General features: G+C 46.1%; 1 protein-coding gene and 1 long non-coding RNA gene across 3 annotated transcripts in view; one reads left to right on the forward strand and one right to left on the reverse strand.

Annotated features, from left to right (window-relative positions):
• Positions 1–18259, reverse strand: part of PRICKLE3 (prickle planar cell polarity protein 3) — a 31959-nt gene extending 13700 nt beyond the window's left edge. The window contains exons 1-4 of one of the 2 annotated variants that reach the window (XM_072991368.2): positions 18101–18259; positions 11521–11606; positions 9192–9375; positions 5743–5856 (exon numbers count right to left, since the gene is read on the reverse strand). In XM_072991368.2, the coding sequence (XP_072847469.2) occupies positions 5743–5856; positions 9192–9375; positions 11521–11606; positions 18101–18142 (426 nt within the window). In that variant the 5' untranslated portion in view covers positions 18143–18259. The remainder of the gene's footprint in view (positions 1–5742; positions 5857–9191; positions 9376–11520; positions 11607–18100) is intronic. The other variant, XM_072991369.2, reaches the window with a different exon arrangement.
• On the forward strand, positions 2794–6706 carry LOC144587102 (uncharacterized). Its single transcript, XR_013542276.1, has 2 exons — positions 2794–4070; positions 4984–6706. It is a non-coding gene; the product is annotated as an uncharacterized LOC144587102 (long non-coding RNA).
• Positions 18260–18736: the final 477 nt, after the last annotated feature.

Below are 18736 nucleotides of genomic sequence, written 5' to 3' on the forward strand. Positions count from 1 at the left end.
GCTGATCAGCACAGTCTTTTACCACCCGACCAGGAATTAAGTCGGGTCCAGCTGCTTTTCTGGAGTTAACCACTTTCATAGTCTGTCTCACATCCTGCTCATTCACAATGAAGGGGGGACTCTGCTGAGTAAATGATGGCAAACGAACAGTTTCAGTTTGATCGATCTCGAATCGAGCAAAAAAGTTGTTCAACTCCTCAGCCACCTCCACACCTCCGCCTGAGGAAACCTTTTTTGCTTTGTAGTTTGTTAGTTGTTGAACCCCCTGCCAAACTTGCCTCATGTTATTGCTGAGAAAGCAGTCTTCAATTCTCCTCTTGTATTCGGCCTTAGCTTGCTTAATGCCTCTCCTCAAATTCGTTCTTGCTGCACTGTAGTCTAGATCATCCCCAGACTTAAAAGCCTTATTTCTAGCATACAACAGGCGTCTAACCTTCCCGGTCATCCAAGGTTTTTGATTGGGATAAACCCGGATACGTTTATCCACTGTGACCGTGTCAATACAGTGTGCCATATACCCTAACACTGCAGCTGTATGTTCTTCCAGATTAGGATGGTCAAAAATTTCCCAATTTGTTTGTTCAAAACAGTCCTTTAACTGCTCCATTGCTCCCTCCGGCCAGCTTTTCACTGTCTTGACTACTGGCCCTGACTGTTTTCTCAGAGGAATATACTCCGGAGCTAAAAACAGGGACATATGGTCAGACTGGCCCAAAAGGCCTGAGAACGGAAGTGGTTGGATCGACACTGGGAGAGAAGCTGTCTCTCTCTCTCTCTCTCTCTCTCTCTCTCTCTCTCTCTCTCTCCTTCCAAGAATCTCAGCAGGAACTTTGCAAGTAGGAGTTGAAAGGAGGAGCCGCCTAGAAGGTCACGCCTGCCGAGCAAGAAAGTGGAGTAAGAAAAAAAGAAGTGAAAGGGGTAACAACCAGGCCAAAAGAACCAAAGACTCAGACCCAAAGACTTGCCAACATCCCTGCTATCCGATCTACAGAGCAGGCGAGGTACAGAGGACAGAGTGCTAGTCATGGACTTGGGGAGACCTGGGTGCAAATCCTCACTCAGCCATGAAACTCACCAGATGACCAAAAGCCAATCACACCGGCTCTCACCCAGAGTCGTTTTGGAGATAAAACTAGGGAAGAGGAGAGCCCTGCTTGCCTTGAGCTCTTTGGAGAAAAATCAGGACATAAATGTAGAACATAAATAAATAATACAGATTTACTCTGGGCAGAAAGTCTTGTACATCCTACAGAGCCCTGCTGTTAATGACATATTCTGCTGCCAAAGTGGGGCTAGGGAACTGTGGTGAAAGGGCAGGGGCAGGGGCTAGTTCAAGGAGTCGGCAATCAACACCGCTGCATTCACTGGGGTGTGGACCGCACCCACACAGACATTATGCCTACTGACTCCCATCTGCCCAGAATGCAGTTATGTGGTTCCAACCAGCCCCCCTCCCTCCTCAGAAGCCTTCCTTCTTTTAACATCATCAGGCACAGACTCCATTTTAATGCCAAAAGGTTTATTAGTTGCACCATGCATTTGTTCTTTCTTTTCTTCAATAAAATATAAACTCAAAGTTTCCCTTTTCGGGTTCCATGGTTCCTGTTTAACGCTCTCAGAACCCGTCTCTTCATTTTTAACCAAGCAACTGACAGGCAACAACAGGTTTCCAACTAACAGCGTGAAAATCACATCAACATCTACTTGTGAGAAATCCATCCCACCTCAGGTTCCCAAACCTGTCAGCCCAGGTCTTTGCAGACTGCGTGGAAGCTGGATCTTCCCAGGAGAATTTTCTATTTTCTATAATTTTCTCCTGTTCTCCAGGGTATTGGTTTCATAAACAAATCCCTCTCTCTCTTTCCTGTTTCCATCCAATATGGAGGTTCTCTTGCCAGCTTCTCTCTCCACTCCCTCTGTGCTAGCTCTTTTGGCACCTTGAGGGTCACCCACTCTCTGGAATATGGATCTTCCTTCACGATTTGTACCCAGTCCTCTTCTTCCACTGTTTCCTCTGACAGCCAACATTCTTCTTCTACTCCTCCTGGTGCTTCACCCCCCTCTCCTCTCCTTTTACGTTCTTCTCCTTTTGCCAAAACAGCCCTGCTTCCGGTTGCTTTTTTCCCCAGACTTTCTAACATCTTGACATTTAAACCATCATTCCCCATTTTGTCCATCAGTTCTTTTAGTTCCGCAGTTGTAATGTCTGTCATTTTCTTAGGAGGAGATGGTACTCCGCCCTTCTCTACTTCGGCCTCACAGATGTACAGAACAACAGATGTGCAGGCTGTTAGGATCTACTAGTTTTTTGGTTTGTTTTTCTTTAAAAAGTAGAGCTCTTAGATTTGGGGGCCCAATCCACTCTCTCTCAGCCTATTTCACAGGGTTCTTGTGAAAATGAAGTAGGGAAAGGACAGCCATTTACATCAACTTAAGCTGACTGTATATCACAGCTTTCCTCATTCGGCAAATAAACAGATACAAAGGAACAAATTTGACCAAGCGGCATTCACTGAATTATGAGCCCAGCGACCTGCTGGGAGGACCAGAGTAATACTGGGTTTCAAAGTCTTTGCACAGGAAAATTCATTCTTAGTTACCTGATATTTTTTTTCTTTGTTTCAATAATTTGATTTAGGAGAGGGGAAGAGACATTAAGTTGTTTCTGTCTCTGGATGGCTGAAAAGTCCCACACCTTCACCTGACAGACTGCAGTTAACCCAGAGACCTATCAAGAGCTCCTGACCTACCTTCAGCAAACCCCTGCAGAACAGCCTTAATAAGGAAAGACCGCATAGGAATACATAGGGTTGTTCTTTTTTGATGAGGAATCCAGGGCAGTCGGGAAAACTGCATACAAAGTTCTTATAAATGACATTCAGGCTTGGCTTCAGACCAGGCCCTGGGGAGGTTTTTCTGTAGTTAGCACCATGGACAGCTTTGTAGGTGCCTCTGCCGTTTATACCAAGTGCCTGGATGGTGACAGTGACACATCAGGAGGTGCTCTCAGGAGATCAGACCGGCTGCCACGAGCAAGTGAAGCACAGGCAGTTTCCGAGCTATGTAGGCTCCAAGCCCTCAAGGGCTTTATGAACCAAGACTAATGAACAGAAATGTGTCCTGACAATCATGGGATGCCAGTGCAGAGACTGCGTCCGGGCTACTGCTCTCTCAGTCAATCACCCACCCAAGCCAGGAGGCAAGACACTGTGCTGAAATGGTGAGGCAGTCATTTAAAACATCCATACGCATTGCTGCTTTCTGTGATCATAAAATACTAGAGTGGCCAGACACAAAAGAGGACGGAATTCCTGCACCTTTAATAGATGTCCTTGGTACCAAAACTACACTATGACAGGTGGAAGAACCCTGTCCTCTTTTGCATCTGCTCGCTCTACAAAATACTGAGCAAAACTGGCCAAATCTTAAATAGGTAGAAACAGGTTCTTGATTCTCTTGTGCCTAGCTTTGATCAAGTGGGTTCTCTCCTGCCTAACCTTCTTTAAAATATAAATATACTCAGAACAATGTAAACAAACAAACAAAACAAAACCCAGTTATCAGTAACACATTGTTAGTCCCAACTACAAGCAGCCTTCACTGAAACAACTGCTGAATGACGAGTCAATACTTTTGTAAATCCCACAAAGTGAACAGGTATACTCTATTTGGGACTAGCAGTACAGTACAGACTACTAAAATTGTTTTGAAGCTACAAACAATAAAGCAGCAGTACAACAGAAAGAAACACAGAAGCACACACATCAAATACTGTACCTGTCTCAAGAAAAGCTTTCCAACCCATTTTAAAAAAACAACAGAAGAAGAGTAGTAGTCTGTCTAATCCCCCTAGAAAATAAATTCCACAATGGTGGTGCCTCTTTCAAAAATGTCTCACCATTAGTGCTTGTGCATCGAATTTCCAAAGGTAACAAGCCAAAGGACAGGTCTTTGACTGCAGCCACCATATAAAATGGAGCTTGTGAAAATCTGTGTTGTTGTGTGCTGTTGAGTCAATTCTCTTATGGTGACTCTTTTCAGGATTTTCCAGGGTAAAGAATACTCAGTAAGTGGTGCCCCGCATAGCGAGGTTAATCCGTTCTGGATTAACCTTCGTTATGGGGAAACATCGCTATACGGAACGGGGAAACCCATTGGAACACATTAAACTTCGTTTAATGCGTTCCTAATGGGCACAAAACTCACCGTTCTGCGATGTTTCCCCATAGTGGCAGCCATTTTCGCGCCCTCGGTAAGCGAGGGCAGGGCGCGAAAATGCTGCGCAGGGCCATTTCAGGTGTCCAGCGGCCATTTTGGAACCGCCAAACAGCTGATTCCCCGACTCCAGGAGTCTGAGCATGGTTGGGAAACCGGGCGCAGGGCAGCTCCAAGCAGCAGCGGGGGAAGGGAGGGGGGGGTCCGGATGGATTCCAATGCTTTGCCTGGAAGCCATCCAGATCCCCCTGCCCCCGCCGCCGCCGGGAGCCGCCCCAACCGCCTATCCCAGCCATGCTGGGACTCCCTGGAACAGCTGAGGGGCGGGCGTCTGGGCTTCAATCCACCGCCCCTCAGCTGTTCCAAAAGGCAGGGGTTTGGGCTGCACCGGCAGAAGCCCTTCTCCCAGAGCAGCCCAAACCCACACCTTTTGGAACAGCTGAGGGGCAGGCGTTTGGGCTGCTCCCGGAGAAGCGCTTCTCTGCTAGCAGCCCAAACGCCCGACGGTCAGCTGTTCTAAAAAGCAAGCCTTTGGGCTGCTCCCGGGGAAGTGCTTCCCCGTGAGCAGCGCAAAGCCCATTTTTTTGGAACAGCTGGCCAGCGGGGCCTTTGCCATGATCGTGGGGGAGCGCTCCCCCGCGATCATCGCAAAGGGAGTTGTCCCCTTAGGGGCCATCGCAAAGCGATCGCTCTTGCGATGGACTTTAGTCCATCATAATGCAATTTCATCGCTAAACGGAGCGATCGTTATGCGAGGCACCACTGTAGTGACTTACCATTCCTTTCTTCTGATGGCACCCTGGAACTGTCCAGGTTACCCAAGGCCACACAGGCTGGCTTCATTCACAGGGAGTACAGTTGGGAATTAAACTCCCAACCTTTGGCTTTCTAGCCAGAAAATTAACTCACTGAGCTATCCAGCTAGCCATGTGAAAAGCCTACTTGTTATGATATATGCAACTACACTCCTTCACAGTATCATACCTATGAACTCACTCTTGTATGAACCCATTTCCCCACACTATGCTGTAAGGAGCAAAAATAACAAAGTTCCAAGTTTGGAATAAACGAAAAGCAGAATTTTGCTGCTTTGCAACCCTCTTTGGGGGTTACCGCATTCTGTAAAGTCCAAATTATAGAATGTAGATGGAGTTTGGTCCAGAATTTTCTGTGGCACGGCAGAGGAGCTACAAAATTACCATATTCTATGCAGTGATTTCCACAAGAGAATCTGCACAGAAACACCCCTCTCTGTTTAGGGTGGCCAAGCACAAAAGAAGACACTGTTCTTTCACTTTTCATTGATGCCTGGAGGAGGCGATTTAAACAGCCTGATCGCTACATATGAGAACTGCGTAAATTCCCATTTCTGCGTGATTGTCAAGCAGGCAGAGCCCTGCCCTCTTTTGCATTTGGCAACCCAAGCCACAGAGAGAACTTCTTCAAGCAGTTGGTTTCAGAGAGACTCTTGCAGACCCACCATCCTCATTTCCCACTCCATGCAATAACAGTACAATTCCCCCTCACCTCGCTGTCATGTGGGGGGAGTTGGTGCAGCAGCTGGCGGATGCGGTACCTTTCCCCAGGGCTGTTGACATAGGGGACTTTGTCCTCTGGGAGGCAGCTGAAGAACTGATACACCTGTGGGCCAGGAGAGACTTTGATAAATGGGGAGGAAAAAAAGAGGAGGTGCAGCACACCAAATCTTGCAGAGGTTAGACAAGAAGCTCAGCAGTCAGAGCTACAAAAATGCCTCTCTCTCTCTCTCTTTCTTTTTTTAAAAACAGATTCCAGAACCCCTGAGGAAACATGGCCAGGGGTCATACCAGAAGTGCAGGATTCTGGGAGCTGACATTTAAAAAAAAAAAAAAAAAAAAGAACTCTTCCAAGCTATACCAGTGGCCCGGCAAGAGGCTTTTCCATCCATTCCCTACAAATTTTCTAGAAGAGCCCTGCCATGCACACAAGAAAGCCTCAAGCAAGAAAGACAAGACCTTGATCAGACCAGCTACAGTTCAACCTGCCAGAAACTTTAGATCTTTCCAACACTCTTCTTCCAGGATTTCAAGGTATGTGAGATATTTAAGGAGTGGTTTTACAATTACATCCCCAAGTCAGTTTCCACAGTTAAGCAGGGATTTGAACCCAAGTCTCCTATGTCCTAGCCTGTCACTTTGTCCCCTATATATCACACAGGCTGCCTGCTGTGTTCAGAGAATCTCCATTTCAAGTCTTATCTTCTGCGCATAACAATAGGCAGGAAGAAGGAGAGTTCTAAGTCTACCCCCAATCTCTCTGTCCAAAGAGGGAGGAGAGTGGTGCTGTCAGACCCCCCAAGGAAAACAATGTGAGCTCTTCAGCATAGAAACTGCCTCCCTATCACTCCTCCCAACTAGGGGCTCTTGGTGTAGCCTCAGAAAAATGCATGCTCTCTTGGTCCAATTACCCTCCCTCTCAGACTTCTCCTGATAATCCTTAAGATAAGAAGTGTAAACACTTTGTACAATGAAAAGTCCTACAGAAAGCAACTGAAAGTGCTAAAGAACTGTTTCTCTGTAATCAGTTTAAAGCAAGAGTTGTGCTAATCAGATTACAAGCAGTCTGGCCTTGCTGAAGTGCTCAGGTTACATAATACATACAGAGAGAGAGAGAATCCCAACTGGTTTATAAATAAATTAACAGAGTCCTCTATTTTAAGCCTTCCTGTCTCTTTATTCTGGAGAATATCCAACTATCAAAGTTACAATCAGCAACATAATTAGATAGCATTTCAAAAACAACAGTACTTTTGAGCATTTCTGCCTGAAATTCTGTACAATTCAAAAAATTCAATTCCAGAACGTAAAGCACTCAATCGGCACTCAGGTCCTTTTTTGGAATATGTTACCCAGAATCTCCCAAACTGGGAGTTGTAGTAGAAAAAAGTAACTTTGATGTTGATTCAATAAATAAAAAGGGGGAGGTACCTCAATAACTTAGTTCTCATCACAATCCATGGGATTTGAAATCACGGCTAATCTGTCCCACCGTGTAAATTGTCTGCATCCAGCCCATTACCATTGTCTGTTTCAAGGGTTATATCTGTGGGAATTGTTGCCATTCACTTCTAATGAGTGGAATGGATGTGGAGAGAATCAAGATTTTGAAACTGAGAAAACGTTTGCGTCAACAGGAAAATCTGACCTTTTTGGGGAGCATTTATACAGCAGTTTCAAATAAGATCTCTCCACTGAAAGTTCTTACTCTCTACAAGGTACAACGCCCCCCTTAACACACACAGTCCATGCCAAAAATGACTTTCCTCATCTAGGGATCATACAGAAAGCAATCTAGCTGATTGCTGCCAGTGTTGGAGTAAGTGTCAACTAGAAGTCCAGCTCCTGGGCAGATGCCTTCTTGTCTGGGCCAACACTATTTGCTACAGAAGCCCCTTGAGAGTCTCTCTCTGACCCCTAAGACTGGATGACTCAGCAATTGCAAAGCTGAGGTAGAACTTCGTACAGGCAAGGGATATCTGCACCTTCTTCCAAGAGAATCCTCTTACATACATGAAGGGTTCCTTCTGTAGAAGATGCCACAAGGCCACTGCTATCAACAGGCTTAAGGTGTGAGCTAAAGCATCAAGACAAACACTGTATCTAGTCACCCAGGCAGCTAAAAATCTCCCAAGTCAGTAACTCTGTTGCTCAGTTTCGCTTTCAAGGTGGCAATTAAGAGGTGGAAGCCCTCAAGGAGCACAGCTGTCCTTTAAAACAAGGTGTATCCTCCGTATCTTCTTTGTCAAGGGGCTGGTGAGGTGAGGGTGGAATCCTAAGTGAACTACTGTATTAAGCACTCCTGGTTTCAGGTTTGAGGGGGAGTGGAGCCTATCGGTTAAGGTGCTCCCCAGACCCCTGGAACTTACTCTTCTCCCCCAGTTATAGGGTCAAAGCAGAAGCAGAGGAACTGAGGTTCAGTTTGCAACTTGGCTTATAATGTTTATTGGGTGACCTTGGTCCAGCCCCGAACAGTATCTCCCAACAGCCCTAGATAGCACAGCCAATGACAAGGGCTGCTCAGAGTTCATCAACATCTGGAGGGCCTCTCATTGTGACCCCTACCCCAGAAGATCTCCCTGAATAGCCCTGGAGTTCGGCCATCCAAAGCAGCCCCTGCAATACCTATTGGGTTGAGCTGCCTCTGTTGTGCAGTTCCTTCCTTCTTTGTGTGAAGGTTTAAAATAACATGAGCTGGAAGGTCCCTGGGGAAAACATGGAGCTCCAGACATGAAGGTTCAGGGTGTGCATCTCAGTTATTTATTACAGTCAGACACCTGTCTCTGCTTACAATCAATGTTAAGAAACAAAGAAAACAGCTTGTGGCACAATAGCATAAAAGCTATTATTGTAATCTTAGATGATCACATTGTGACTGAGGGTGTAGCAGTGTTTCTGGGCCAGGAAGACCCAGAGGGGTTCATAGGAATGGCATCCTTTTGACTTACTGGGCCCCAAGCCACATACTATTTCTATTGTCAGCTCCCTGCCCTATTCTGAAATCCATCAACTACTTGCTTTCTTTCCTCTGTTACTTCCTCCAAATGATAAAACTACATGCTGTGTAATTGTGATTCTGAACCTCAGTCTGTGAACCTGTATTTCGAAAAAATAAACAGGTTTAACAGTCATCTGCTGACCCTAAGAAATATGGAAACAGTAGTTTGGTAGGGGTTAATAAAGATCAAGAAATGTTCCAAACTACACTCCCAGATTTGCCAAGGGGTGAGGGTGGAGGAGCCATGGCACTTAAACTAGCACAAAACTTCAAAAATACAAAAAAAGCACCTGTTGGGAGAGCTAATGATAATACTAAGGATTGCAACAGATGAGGAAGCAGAATTTAACCCTTCCTTCTCTTACTAGGAAAATCCTTCCTCTGCAAGATTGAACCAGAAGAACCCAACTCGCCCTTGCCACTGGCACCATAGGCATCATCACCTGCTCAGGTTTGAGTCCTGGGGGCACCCAAGCATACTCCTCCGAGGCACAGCCCGAATCATCATCTGAGATGGAATGGCGCTGGAAGTCAGAGATGAGGCGGCACATCATCCTTTCCAAGTCAACAGGCACCATGCGCACCGCATGCTCCTCCCGTGGACACTTGCAGTGTTGGCAGATCTTCCTGAAGAGGAAAGGAAATGCTTACAGCGAGTCATCCCTAAAACAACTACTGATGAACAAGTCACCTTGGACAGCTCTATTATTTCCAAATGATCAAGAAGCAGTCCTGTTTGATCAAAACCTCTTGGCAGAGTGGGAAATTTTGGGGTTAAAACCTGCTAGCTATGCAATGGAAAGTTAAAGGACCACAGAGTAGAATTAGCTTCAAGTCTCCCCATGGCAGGTTACACTGTTTAGTCCTCCTTAACTGGCACTTACTGTCTCAATAACTCACTCAGAGATACTGGTAAGAGTAAGAATAAAAGGTTTCCATTTACTCACAGTTCTGAATCAATTTAAAAAGCACATATTGTAGAAAAATAATAATTGGTTACCCAAATAGAGCTTAACTAATTCATAGCTTCATAACTAGCTACATGACTGACTAATTACGTAGCTCTAACTGGACACTGACTCCTGACTGAAAAAGAGACTGAAACAGAGACATGACTCTCTTCAAAATCTGAGACAGAGAGAGAACAATTGGTTTCTGCTGGACTGACTGACAGTTATTCCAACCAAGAAAGGTCTCTCCCAGCCAAAACCTCTTAAAGGCAGCATACAAAAGTTGCAAATAATTCCAGCCAAATCCGCACCAGCCAACATTGAGGACGACAGGAACTGAAGTCCAAAAATTTCTGGAGGGTTGTACAGTCCTCATTCCTGCTATAACACAACAGCAAGCGCTGTTGTGCCACACTTCTAATCAATTTATCATGTCCTAAAAGATATTAACAATGGGTATTTAGTAGCACATGAGAAATACCTAACATGCACCACCATGCACATAAATACATTCACTCCTAGATGTAGATGTTCATACCACCGAAAAAGATAATTAACCTGCACACAAGCAATGCAGAGGGGAAAGTGGACATAATAAGCTACCTAAATGTATTCAGACATGGCAACTAGGAGGCAGCTAAAAAGAAACACTGCTAATTAATTCTAATCCTTTATCATCCTCTGTCCTAACTCTCAGCTTTTTTTTTTTTTTTTTTTTTTGGTGTCTCCACTATATCTATAAGTCAATGCAAAGGTTACTCAGCTGGAGACCAGGACAGGACTACAACTTTTCTTGAACATGAGAAAGCAAAGGCATTTTGAAACAGGCCATGTCTTCTTCCCAACCCCTCTTGACTTGTCCATCACGAGAGTCATTCCAACCCCACAAGACTGAGCAATCGGGACTGAAGGTGTAGGATGAAGAGCCCAAGGCCCTGTGCTGCCCAAACATGATGCAGTCACTGGCTCATTAAAGATGAAGGGGGGGGGGAGACTCCCAAGCTCCCCTTCCTGTATACATTACATATCTATGGGTTGCAGACAGAGAAAGAAAGGCAAGGTTAATAAGGCAGTGGCATAATGTATGTGCGCACGCATGGAAATGCAGAGGCACACAGAGTGGGGGCTGATGATGATGAGAAGGCAATAAATGATGGAAAGAGACAGGAAGGAAAGATTCTCTTTCACCCTACTGCTTTTCTACTGCAGTGCCTATTTAGAAACATGGCTGAATGTGAAAGAGAGGAAGGGATGAATCTGGGAGGGATGCGTTTAAAGCAAGAAAAAAAGGGGGGAAGAATTTGAAAAGAGAAGCAAGAAGCAAATAAAATCTACACAAGCATACAAAGAGAATCTAAAATGACAGGAGAAAAGACGCAGAGGGTTAGAGCTAACATTTTATATACTGTACATAGATTTCTTTTTCAGAGTGCTGGAGGGGCATTGGAGAGGGTACTAAGTACAATATGTCTAAAACTGACATGAATCATCAAAAGAAAAAAAGGAGCGCAAGGCATTAAAATCAACAAGAGGAAGAAGTCAGAATGAATGGAAGGGAAGGAGGGTGGGGAGAGCCGGGCCATGCCATGCTATGCATGGTGACTCAGAGGCAAGTCCCACTACCTTCAACAGGCCACAGCCTCAGAGAGAAAAAGAAAGAGAAAGGGGATGAGGACGGGAGGGAGAGAAAAGAGGGAGAAAGAAATACAGGATACAGCAAGTCATATGGGCCCAAACGGATTGGGAGTAGTGGCAAGAATAATTACACAGAGGATGAAGGGAAACTTGGTGGTGTGAGGGAGAGGTCAACACATTCTCCTACCTCCATCCATGCACTAGGAAGCCTGGACACTGCTCCCCACACGCCTGACACGGCTGGCCCCGGTCAGGGTCCTCCACCTCAGGTAGCTGGTGAGGGAGAGAGAGGCAAGAAATCAGCCACCAAAGACTTCAGCAGCACCGGCATTCACAATTCCCCCACATTACCAATATGGCAAGCCTGCTCCCATCCTACACAGCACGCTCCTGAACTACACCGGCACCCGCCCATTCTCCAGATCTGTATCGCCGGCTTTGCCAGCTCAATCGAGACACTATCCTCAGTACTTTGCCAACCCACTTACCATCAACGTGCAACTACTGTCAGCACCTCAGTCCACAAAAATATTGCCAACAGCATCACCTGCACCTGTTGGTCAAGAATCCTGTATGACCAGTCCCAACAGCCATTGAACAGTATCGCTCACCAGTTCCTGTTGGCCATCAACTGCCAATACCTTTAAACAGGGCTGTTACAGTGCAATATAAATGCTTACAAATCCAAAAGGGGGCTCTTCTTGGAAAACAGACCTGAAGCCTGCTCCTAAACCCGAGACAGCACCTCCCTTAAGTTTGGAGACATTTTTACAAGGACCCTGGTCTGTTGCCATAGCGACACGTACCTGTTCCAACATGGGCAGGTGCTTGTACAGCAGCAATATAGATTCTCTCCCAGTGGCTTCCCTGGTCAATAATGACAACGAGAGGTCTATAGCCATTTGTGGGCAAAATCTGATTTCCACAGGCTTAGAGACATTTAAGGAAAATTAATTTTAGTTTGGTACTGAGAAGGAATTGTGGGAGAACCACAACTTCATTCGGGTGCTGGAAGCCACCCGCAAGCCACAACCTGCCTCAGCTGAGTTCAGCACAGCACACGTAAGCCAGACGTTGGCTTCCTGCCACCACTGGTAGCTAAGAAAAGTGGGCAGGAAAAAATGTCTGGTTCGAGATTTTGGAGGGGCACAGGAAAGAAAAGTAGAAGTGCTCTGACGGTTGTGACTTCGCATAGACCAGGAGCTTTCCCTATCTCTCCCTCTTTGTAGCCTTTCATCCATTTTGTCTCTTCTACAGAGATTTCATCCTGCCTACAAACAGCTAAGAAAAAGGAAGAAGGGATAGTATTCTAGGAAAGAGGAGCGGATGGTGCCAGGAGCCGCTCCCACTTCTCGAAAGGCAAAAATCACTGAAGCAGTTCCTAGAACAGGGCAAAAGGAGGAGTCATTCCCCCCCCCTTAAAAAACCTGGCGAACAAAATGACAGAGATAAAATTTAATGAATCAAGATGGAAGGTGCAGACATAGTTAACAGATTAATTATTCCCTCATCAAAGATCAAAATGCCAGCATTAACATAATTTTATATTTTGTTTATGCTTATTTTAAAAATTCCAAGCTATGTTCAGGAATGTAAAGACTGTGTAAAACAAGTAAAATAAATCAACAAACAAAGACCAGGAGAGAATTTAGCCCTTCAGGTTCACTGCCAGAAAACAAATACATTAAGCAAACAAAAAAAAGGGTACAGTACTTGAAAGTTTGCTTTACTAGATTCCTGTTCTTTGTTTTTTTTTAAACTGTGTCCTTCAAAGAAGGAAACAATCTGCACATGCTCAAAGACACTGTCCTTATATTAACTTTTAAAAAGTTATTTGTCATCAGAAGAGAAAGACAGTCAACCTAACCTCAGACTATCACTGGATGATTTTTTTTTAAAAAAAAAACTGTTCAGGGAAAGGTGCTCTGACATACATGATCAGAGGTGATACACACAGAGAGAAGCAACTACCACTAGCTATACTTTCCAGGATGTCCTAACTGAAAGAGACAAAACAGAATCCAAAACTTATTATGTGGCATTAGATAGAATGCACAGAATCACTGTCCAAAGCACTGTGATTCCCTTTTCCTCACATCCACCAACTGCTGCTGTGGCTAGATAAAAGTATCTTTCCTCCGACCTGCAGCTGAGAAGGAATTTGGGGTAAGGTGGGGTGGGAGCATCTATTTCATTAGATGCAGCTTTGAAAAAAATCACATCCACTGGAGCTGATGTAATGCTCTCGCTTTAACACCATTTCATACGTGGGACCCACCACATGTGCCCCTTACACTTTCTCCCACACACTAGCTCCTCCTTAATCTAGAATCCCTTCTGCCAATCCTCCCCCTTTCCCAATGGCCCAGCATGACCTAGAAATGCCTTCAATAATCCTGCTGTTAACAGAAAGAAAAATACTACTGCTGATCCATTACTACAGGATTTGGGTATATAAAATTCCCAATTACTGCATCTCCAGCGTGAATCAGGGCCTGTGGAGAAAGAGTCTTAGTGATTTCTTGCTTACTTTCTGCACACACACATTGCCTCCTTAATCCTTGTCCTATTTTGTTTCAGAAGTTTAGATTCCCACCAGCTATGAAAATCTACCACCAAGCTGCACATCTTTAAGAAGAAACAAAATATGTAGGAGATGAGACAGGATAGACAGCCAAGCACAAGTCTTCACAGAAACACAAAATGTTCGGACCTAACTTGGATTGCCCTGCAACGGGAAAATCAGGCCCACTGGGACAGTCAGAGACTTAACAACTACATCCTCATTTACCCCAAGTGACAGGCATGAAAGCTTGGCCCCACAGTGTTTGTCTGTCTATCCACTCTCTCTCGTTCCTTACATTGCATCGTCACAAGCTTCTCATCCTTAGCATTAATGCTCTCCACAGGACAGTCCCACCTTATTCTGATGCCCAGGTACACTCTTGCCTGTACTCTTCGCTCCCTCCACGTCAACCACGGTGCTGCCAAACTGTTACCTGTTGCTCTTTGAAATGCCACTGCCCACTCTCTCTTGTGGGCCCCTTAGGCAGGGAACTGCCAGAACACCTGTTGCCACCTCTCTCCCTGTTCCTCCAAACTCCTCCTCTTCTATTAAGCCATTGGATTAACTCCTCAGTCCTTGGTCCCAATGAAAAGGAAGACGCAGTACTCATAATAATATGTGTACATTTATACCATATTAGCCTCCTCCCTCTGAGGTCTCTCCATCCCCACCCCACCCTACGCGCATCCCTTAGGTCAATAGTTGTATCCTACTTTCCTCCAAGTAAGGGCCTGAGTAAATAATTATGTTGCTTCTTACTCATTTAGTGCCATCAGCATCCGTGGCATTTGACTAAGCATATACTAAATGATATGGTACAGCACATACTGTTTCTGTCCCTGCAAAACCCAACATCAACCACTGCTTTAAGTGTCAGGTGCATGGGAGTGCTAAATATCTTCAGTGAAACAGGAATTAGGGAGAAACCCTCTTCTCTCTCTCCCTACTTCAAGTCCAGCAGCAACTAGCAAAAGTGGACTGTATTTCAATGTACATCAAAAAGACTAAATAGGAACCAAGAATTCCTAGCATGTATATATACAGTACTAGTACAGTGGTACCTCGCTTGACGATGTTAATTCGTTCCAGCGAAATTATCAAACGAAATAAAAAACCCATTGAAACACATTGAAACCCATTCAATGCATTCCAATGGGCTGAATACCTGCTCGTCCAGCAAAGATCCTCCATACGGTGGCCATTTTCGGTGCCTGTAAAGCGAGGAATCCGTCCTAGAAAACAGCGGGGGGCCATTTTCTTCAGCCGGTGGCCACTTTGAAACCCGACGATCAGCTGTTTGCTGATCATCGTAAAGCAAAAATCGGTTCCCGAAGCAGGGAACCCATCATCGTTAAACGAAAAAAACACATTTAAACCATCGTTTTGCAATTGCAAAAGCGATCGCAAAAACCTAATCGTACAGTGATTTCCTCATTAAGCGAGGCAATCGTTAAGCGAGGCACCACTGTATTCTGGTTCAGTTCATATCCTTGTGTATACCTATGCCCCAAAAGTGCTTTTCCTTGACATACCTCTAAACACAGGACACTTTCTGAAAACTACTTGATTGCTGATAATACAGCTTCTATGTAATCAGCACTTTGATTATTACTGGAGTTACTAAGCCTGTGTCACTTTGAAAGTTCATTATCTTTTTTCCCCATCCTACACATCCCCATCCCACAATCTTTTACTCTTGTGTCTATTGACTTGTGGCCTATCTCTTATGTTCCATGTATATGAGGAAATCCATAAAAGCCCACATTTACCTAGCAGGGGAGATACCAAGATCATGAAGGTCATTTTCCCAGGGTAAGGTCCCTCCATTGCCATCGGGAGTGTTGACCCCCAGCTATTTTGCCAAATGTACGAAGACCACATAATTCATAGCTGTCTTCAACAGGTTTTGTTGTTGATACATGCCATCAAGCCACCCAGCGTATGGAAAACTTATAAATGAGTGACCTCGAACTTTTAACACATGAATGATTATTAATCTTTAAGGTGCCACAGGTGTTTTATTATTTATACTTTATAGATCGGGAACCCAAAGAATCTTTCACAAGCCCTGAAGCAGACCCCAGGGCATCAAAGCCTTGAATTCCCTAGTAAGCTTCTACTGCTTGCAAAGTTATTAGCACCTGCGTACATCACACTGCTCTGCTTAGAGTCTTCAAGATTCTTTCTCATAAAGACTCGAGAGTTCCTAATGTCAATATACAGTATCAAGAACATAAATATATAACAGATATAAAACAATTGAGGCAATGGTTGTTGTGGGTTTTTCGGGCTCTTTGGCCGTGTTCTGAAGGTTGTTCTTCCTAATGTTTCGCCAGTCTCTGTGGCCGGCATCTTCAGAGGACAGTAATACATAGCAAGTTTAAGTTTATTAGAGCAAACACTTTCATAACTTAGTTGCCTCCTAGGCCTACAGAAAAGGGCATCATGTTGTTTGAACTCAGCACACGGATAGTATCCACACTTGATTGTTAGTCACTGTGGCACACAAAGATGCGGATGCGTGTAACAGACAAAGCCCTTTGTAGCATCTTTCAGATTCACAGTTGTATTAGTGAGAGGCTTTTGTGGATTACAGTCTAATTCTTCATACATAGGAATATGGCACCTTTGGCCAGTCTGCTCCAACAGATGTGCTGGTGGAGTGCAGTTCCTGTCACCCACTTATTTGCAGGCAACAAGAGCTGCAATAAAATTTATCCAGAAGACACTGCCTTACAGCTAGGCTTGGAGTTGTTGGTTTTGCCATAGTTTTTTTGCCATTGACTTGCTTCTGATTCATGGCAACCCCAATAAGGTTTTCAAGACATATGAGATATTCAAGGAATGGTTTACCACTGCTCTCCTCCTGTGAGTTTTCATGGCTGAGAGAGAATTTGAACCCAGATCTCCTGAGTCCTAGTCCAAAACTCTGTCTCTGACATTGCACTGATTCTCATCTCACTCATGCAGAAGGGACATAATCTGCATTCTAGAAAACTGACTAAAAGTGACCTGACTTAATTCTTGCATTACCTTCCCCCTCCCTTTGTGAGAATCATTATGGTCCAGAGACTTCTTTCAAACCTGTTAAATTAACACAGTTAATGTGTAGCTAATCCAGCCCTCATAATGCACACTTTCCAAAAGCATCAGAAAGGCCTTGCTGAGGAGAGCAAGTCCACCTTCCTACCATCCACAGCCATTTTGCTCAATGGATGGCCTGATTAGGATGACATGAATGGTACTCCAACACTTGCAAACACCTAGCCATCAGTTTCCATTTTCTCCTTCACATCCATCCTGGCTTTATGGGACTCTGTTCCATAATTCCCAATTCAGGGCCCAACTGAGGACATCAACAGCTCAGACCAATCCCTCCAGATCTTACAATCGCCCAGTAAAGCCAAGGCTTCTCTGCTCAGAACTCTCACTAGCCACCTTCCACAGCTTAATGGCCCATCCAGCACAACACCCCAGGGCATGTTCTGCAGCAACAGTTCTTTTAGGCTAGTTTTTCAACACAGCGCCCCATAAGGGTTCCTACTGCCCTATAGGTAGTCCGTCTTAAATTATATCTCAGGTCCCCGGACCTCGCTTGGCGCCTTCCCTTGACCCCCAGAGAGATAACAGCAAGGCTGGAGGCTCTCCCCTCCCTCCCGGCCACCAAGTCGTGACAAGCCTCTGATCCCCTATGTAACCCAGGGCCCAGCGAACCCTCTTATCTCCCTTAGTCCCTACGGCACCTTCGGCTGCCAGCCATCTCTTCCTGAGCCCATAAAAACACACCTTTCTCCATGTGCATCATGCCGCCAACCCCTTAGGCCGTAGCACCCTGCCCCCTCTGCCTCCTTAAGCAGCTTCTGACACTCCGAGCCCCATAAACCCTCTTTATTTGGGGTAGGGGGAAAGGGACCCCACAGTCCCTCTTGGAAAGTCTTCTTTATGGTCCGGCGTCCCTGAGGAACAAGCCCAGTACAGATTCCCTCAAAAACCATGCCCTCTTAGACGAGAAAGGACGGGGGTAATGGGCTGTCCCGCCCCGATCGCGCTGCCCTAGAACGCAGTGCTGGGTTCGAATCCCTCCCTTCCCGGCCCTTCCCCGTCTTGTGCCAAAGCCGAGAGGGCCCCGTCTAGTCTCCAAAGAAGAGGCTTCCTGCAAAACCGACTCTCGCCCCACCACCACCTTGCCCCAGAGACTCACGGCTCGGGTCGATCTCCGGCGCCGTGACCCGCGGTGGAACATGGCCCCGATCCCCCCGCCGCCGCCGCCGCCCGCTCCAGCGCCCAGGCGGCTCAACCAGCTCCAGGTCTCCCTCTCCGGCCCGCCCCCTTACGCCCCGCCGCGGCAGGGGCTATCGCGGCGCTTCTCCTCCCATCCCAGCGCTGGGAGGAGCTGCCTCCGGATCCCGGTCTCCCTCCTTGGCTCTCTTGCGGCCGCCAACCAGCCACCCAGTCCCGCCCATTCTTGGCGCGCACGCTTCCTTCCTTCCTTCCTCCGGTCCCTCCCCTCCGCCGTCCTCCTCCTCTTCCCTCCTGCGTTGCCAGCCCCCTGCAGTTGTGCGTGCCATGGTTGGGCATCCCCCCCCCACCGCCTTCTCCCGTTCACTGCCCCAACGCAGGTTTGGGGAGGGATCTCGAAAGAGGGGGCGCCCCAGAAGGCGGATCTTTCTGCTGCCCGCGTGCGTGTGTGTGTGAGATGGTGTCCCTCGGGAAGAAAAGAGCTCAAAGCTCCTATCATCCCCATAACACGGGCTTGGACCTTCGGGTAGCTGTTGGGCGGGTGTGTGTTTGTGTGCAAGTCGCTTTGCCCTTTCCAGAAGAGATCGCCAGCCGCTTT

Source organism: Pogona vitticeps, chromosome 2, assembly GCF_051106095.1.
Source record: "Pogona vitticeps strain Pit_001003342236 chromosome 2, PviZW2.1, whole genome shotgun sequence".
Taxonomy (NCBI): domain Eukaryota; kingdom Metazoa; phylum Chordata; class Lepidosauria; order Squamata; family Agamidae; genus Pogona; species Pogona vitticeps.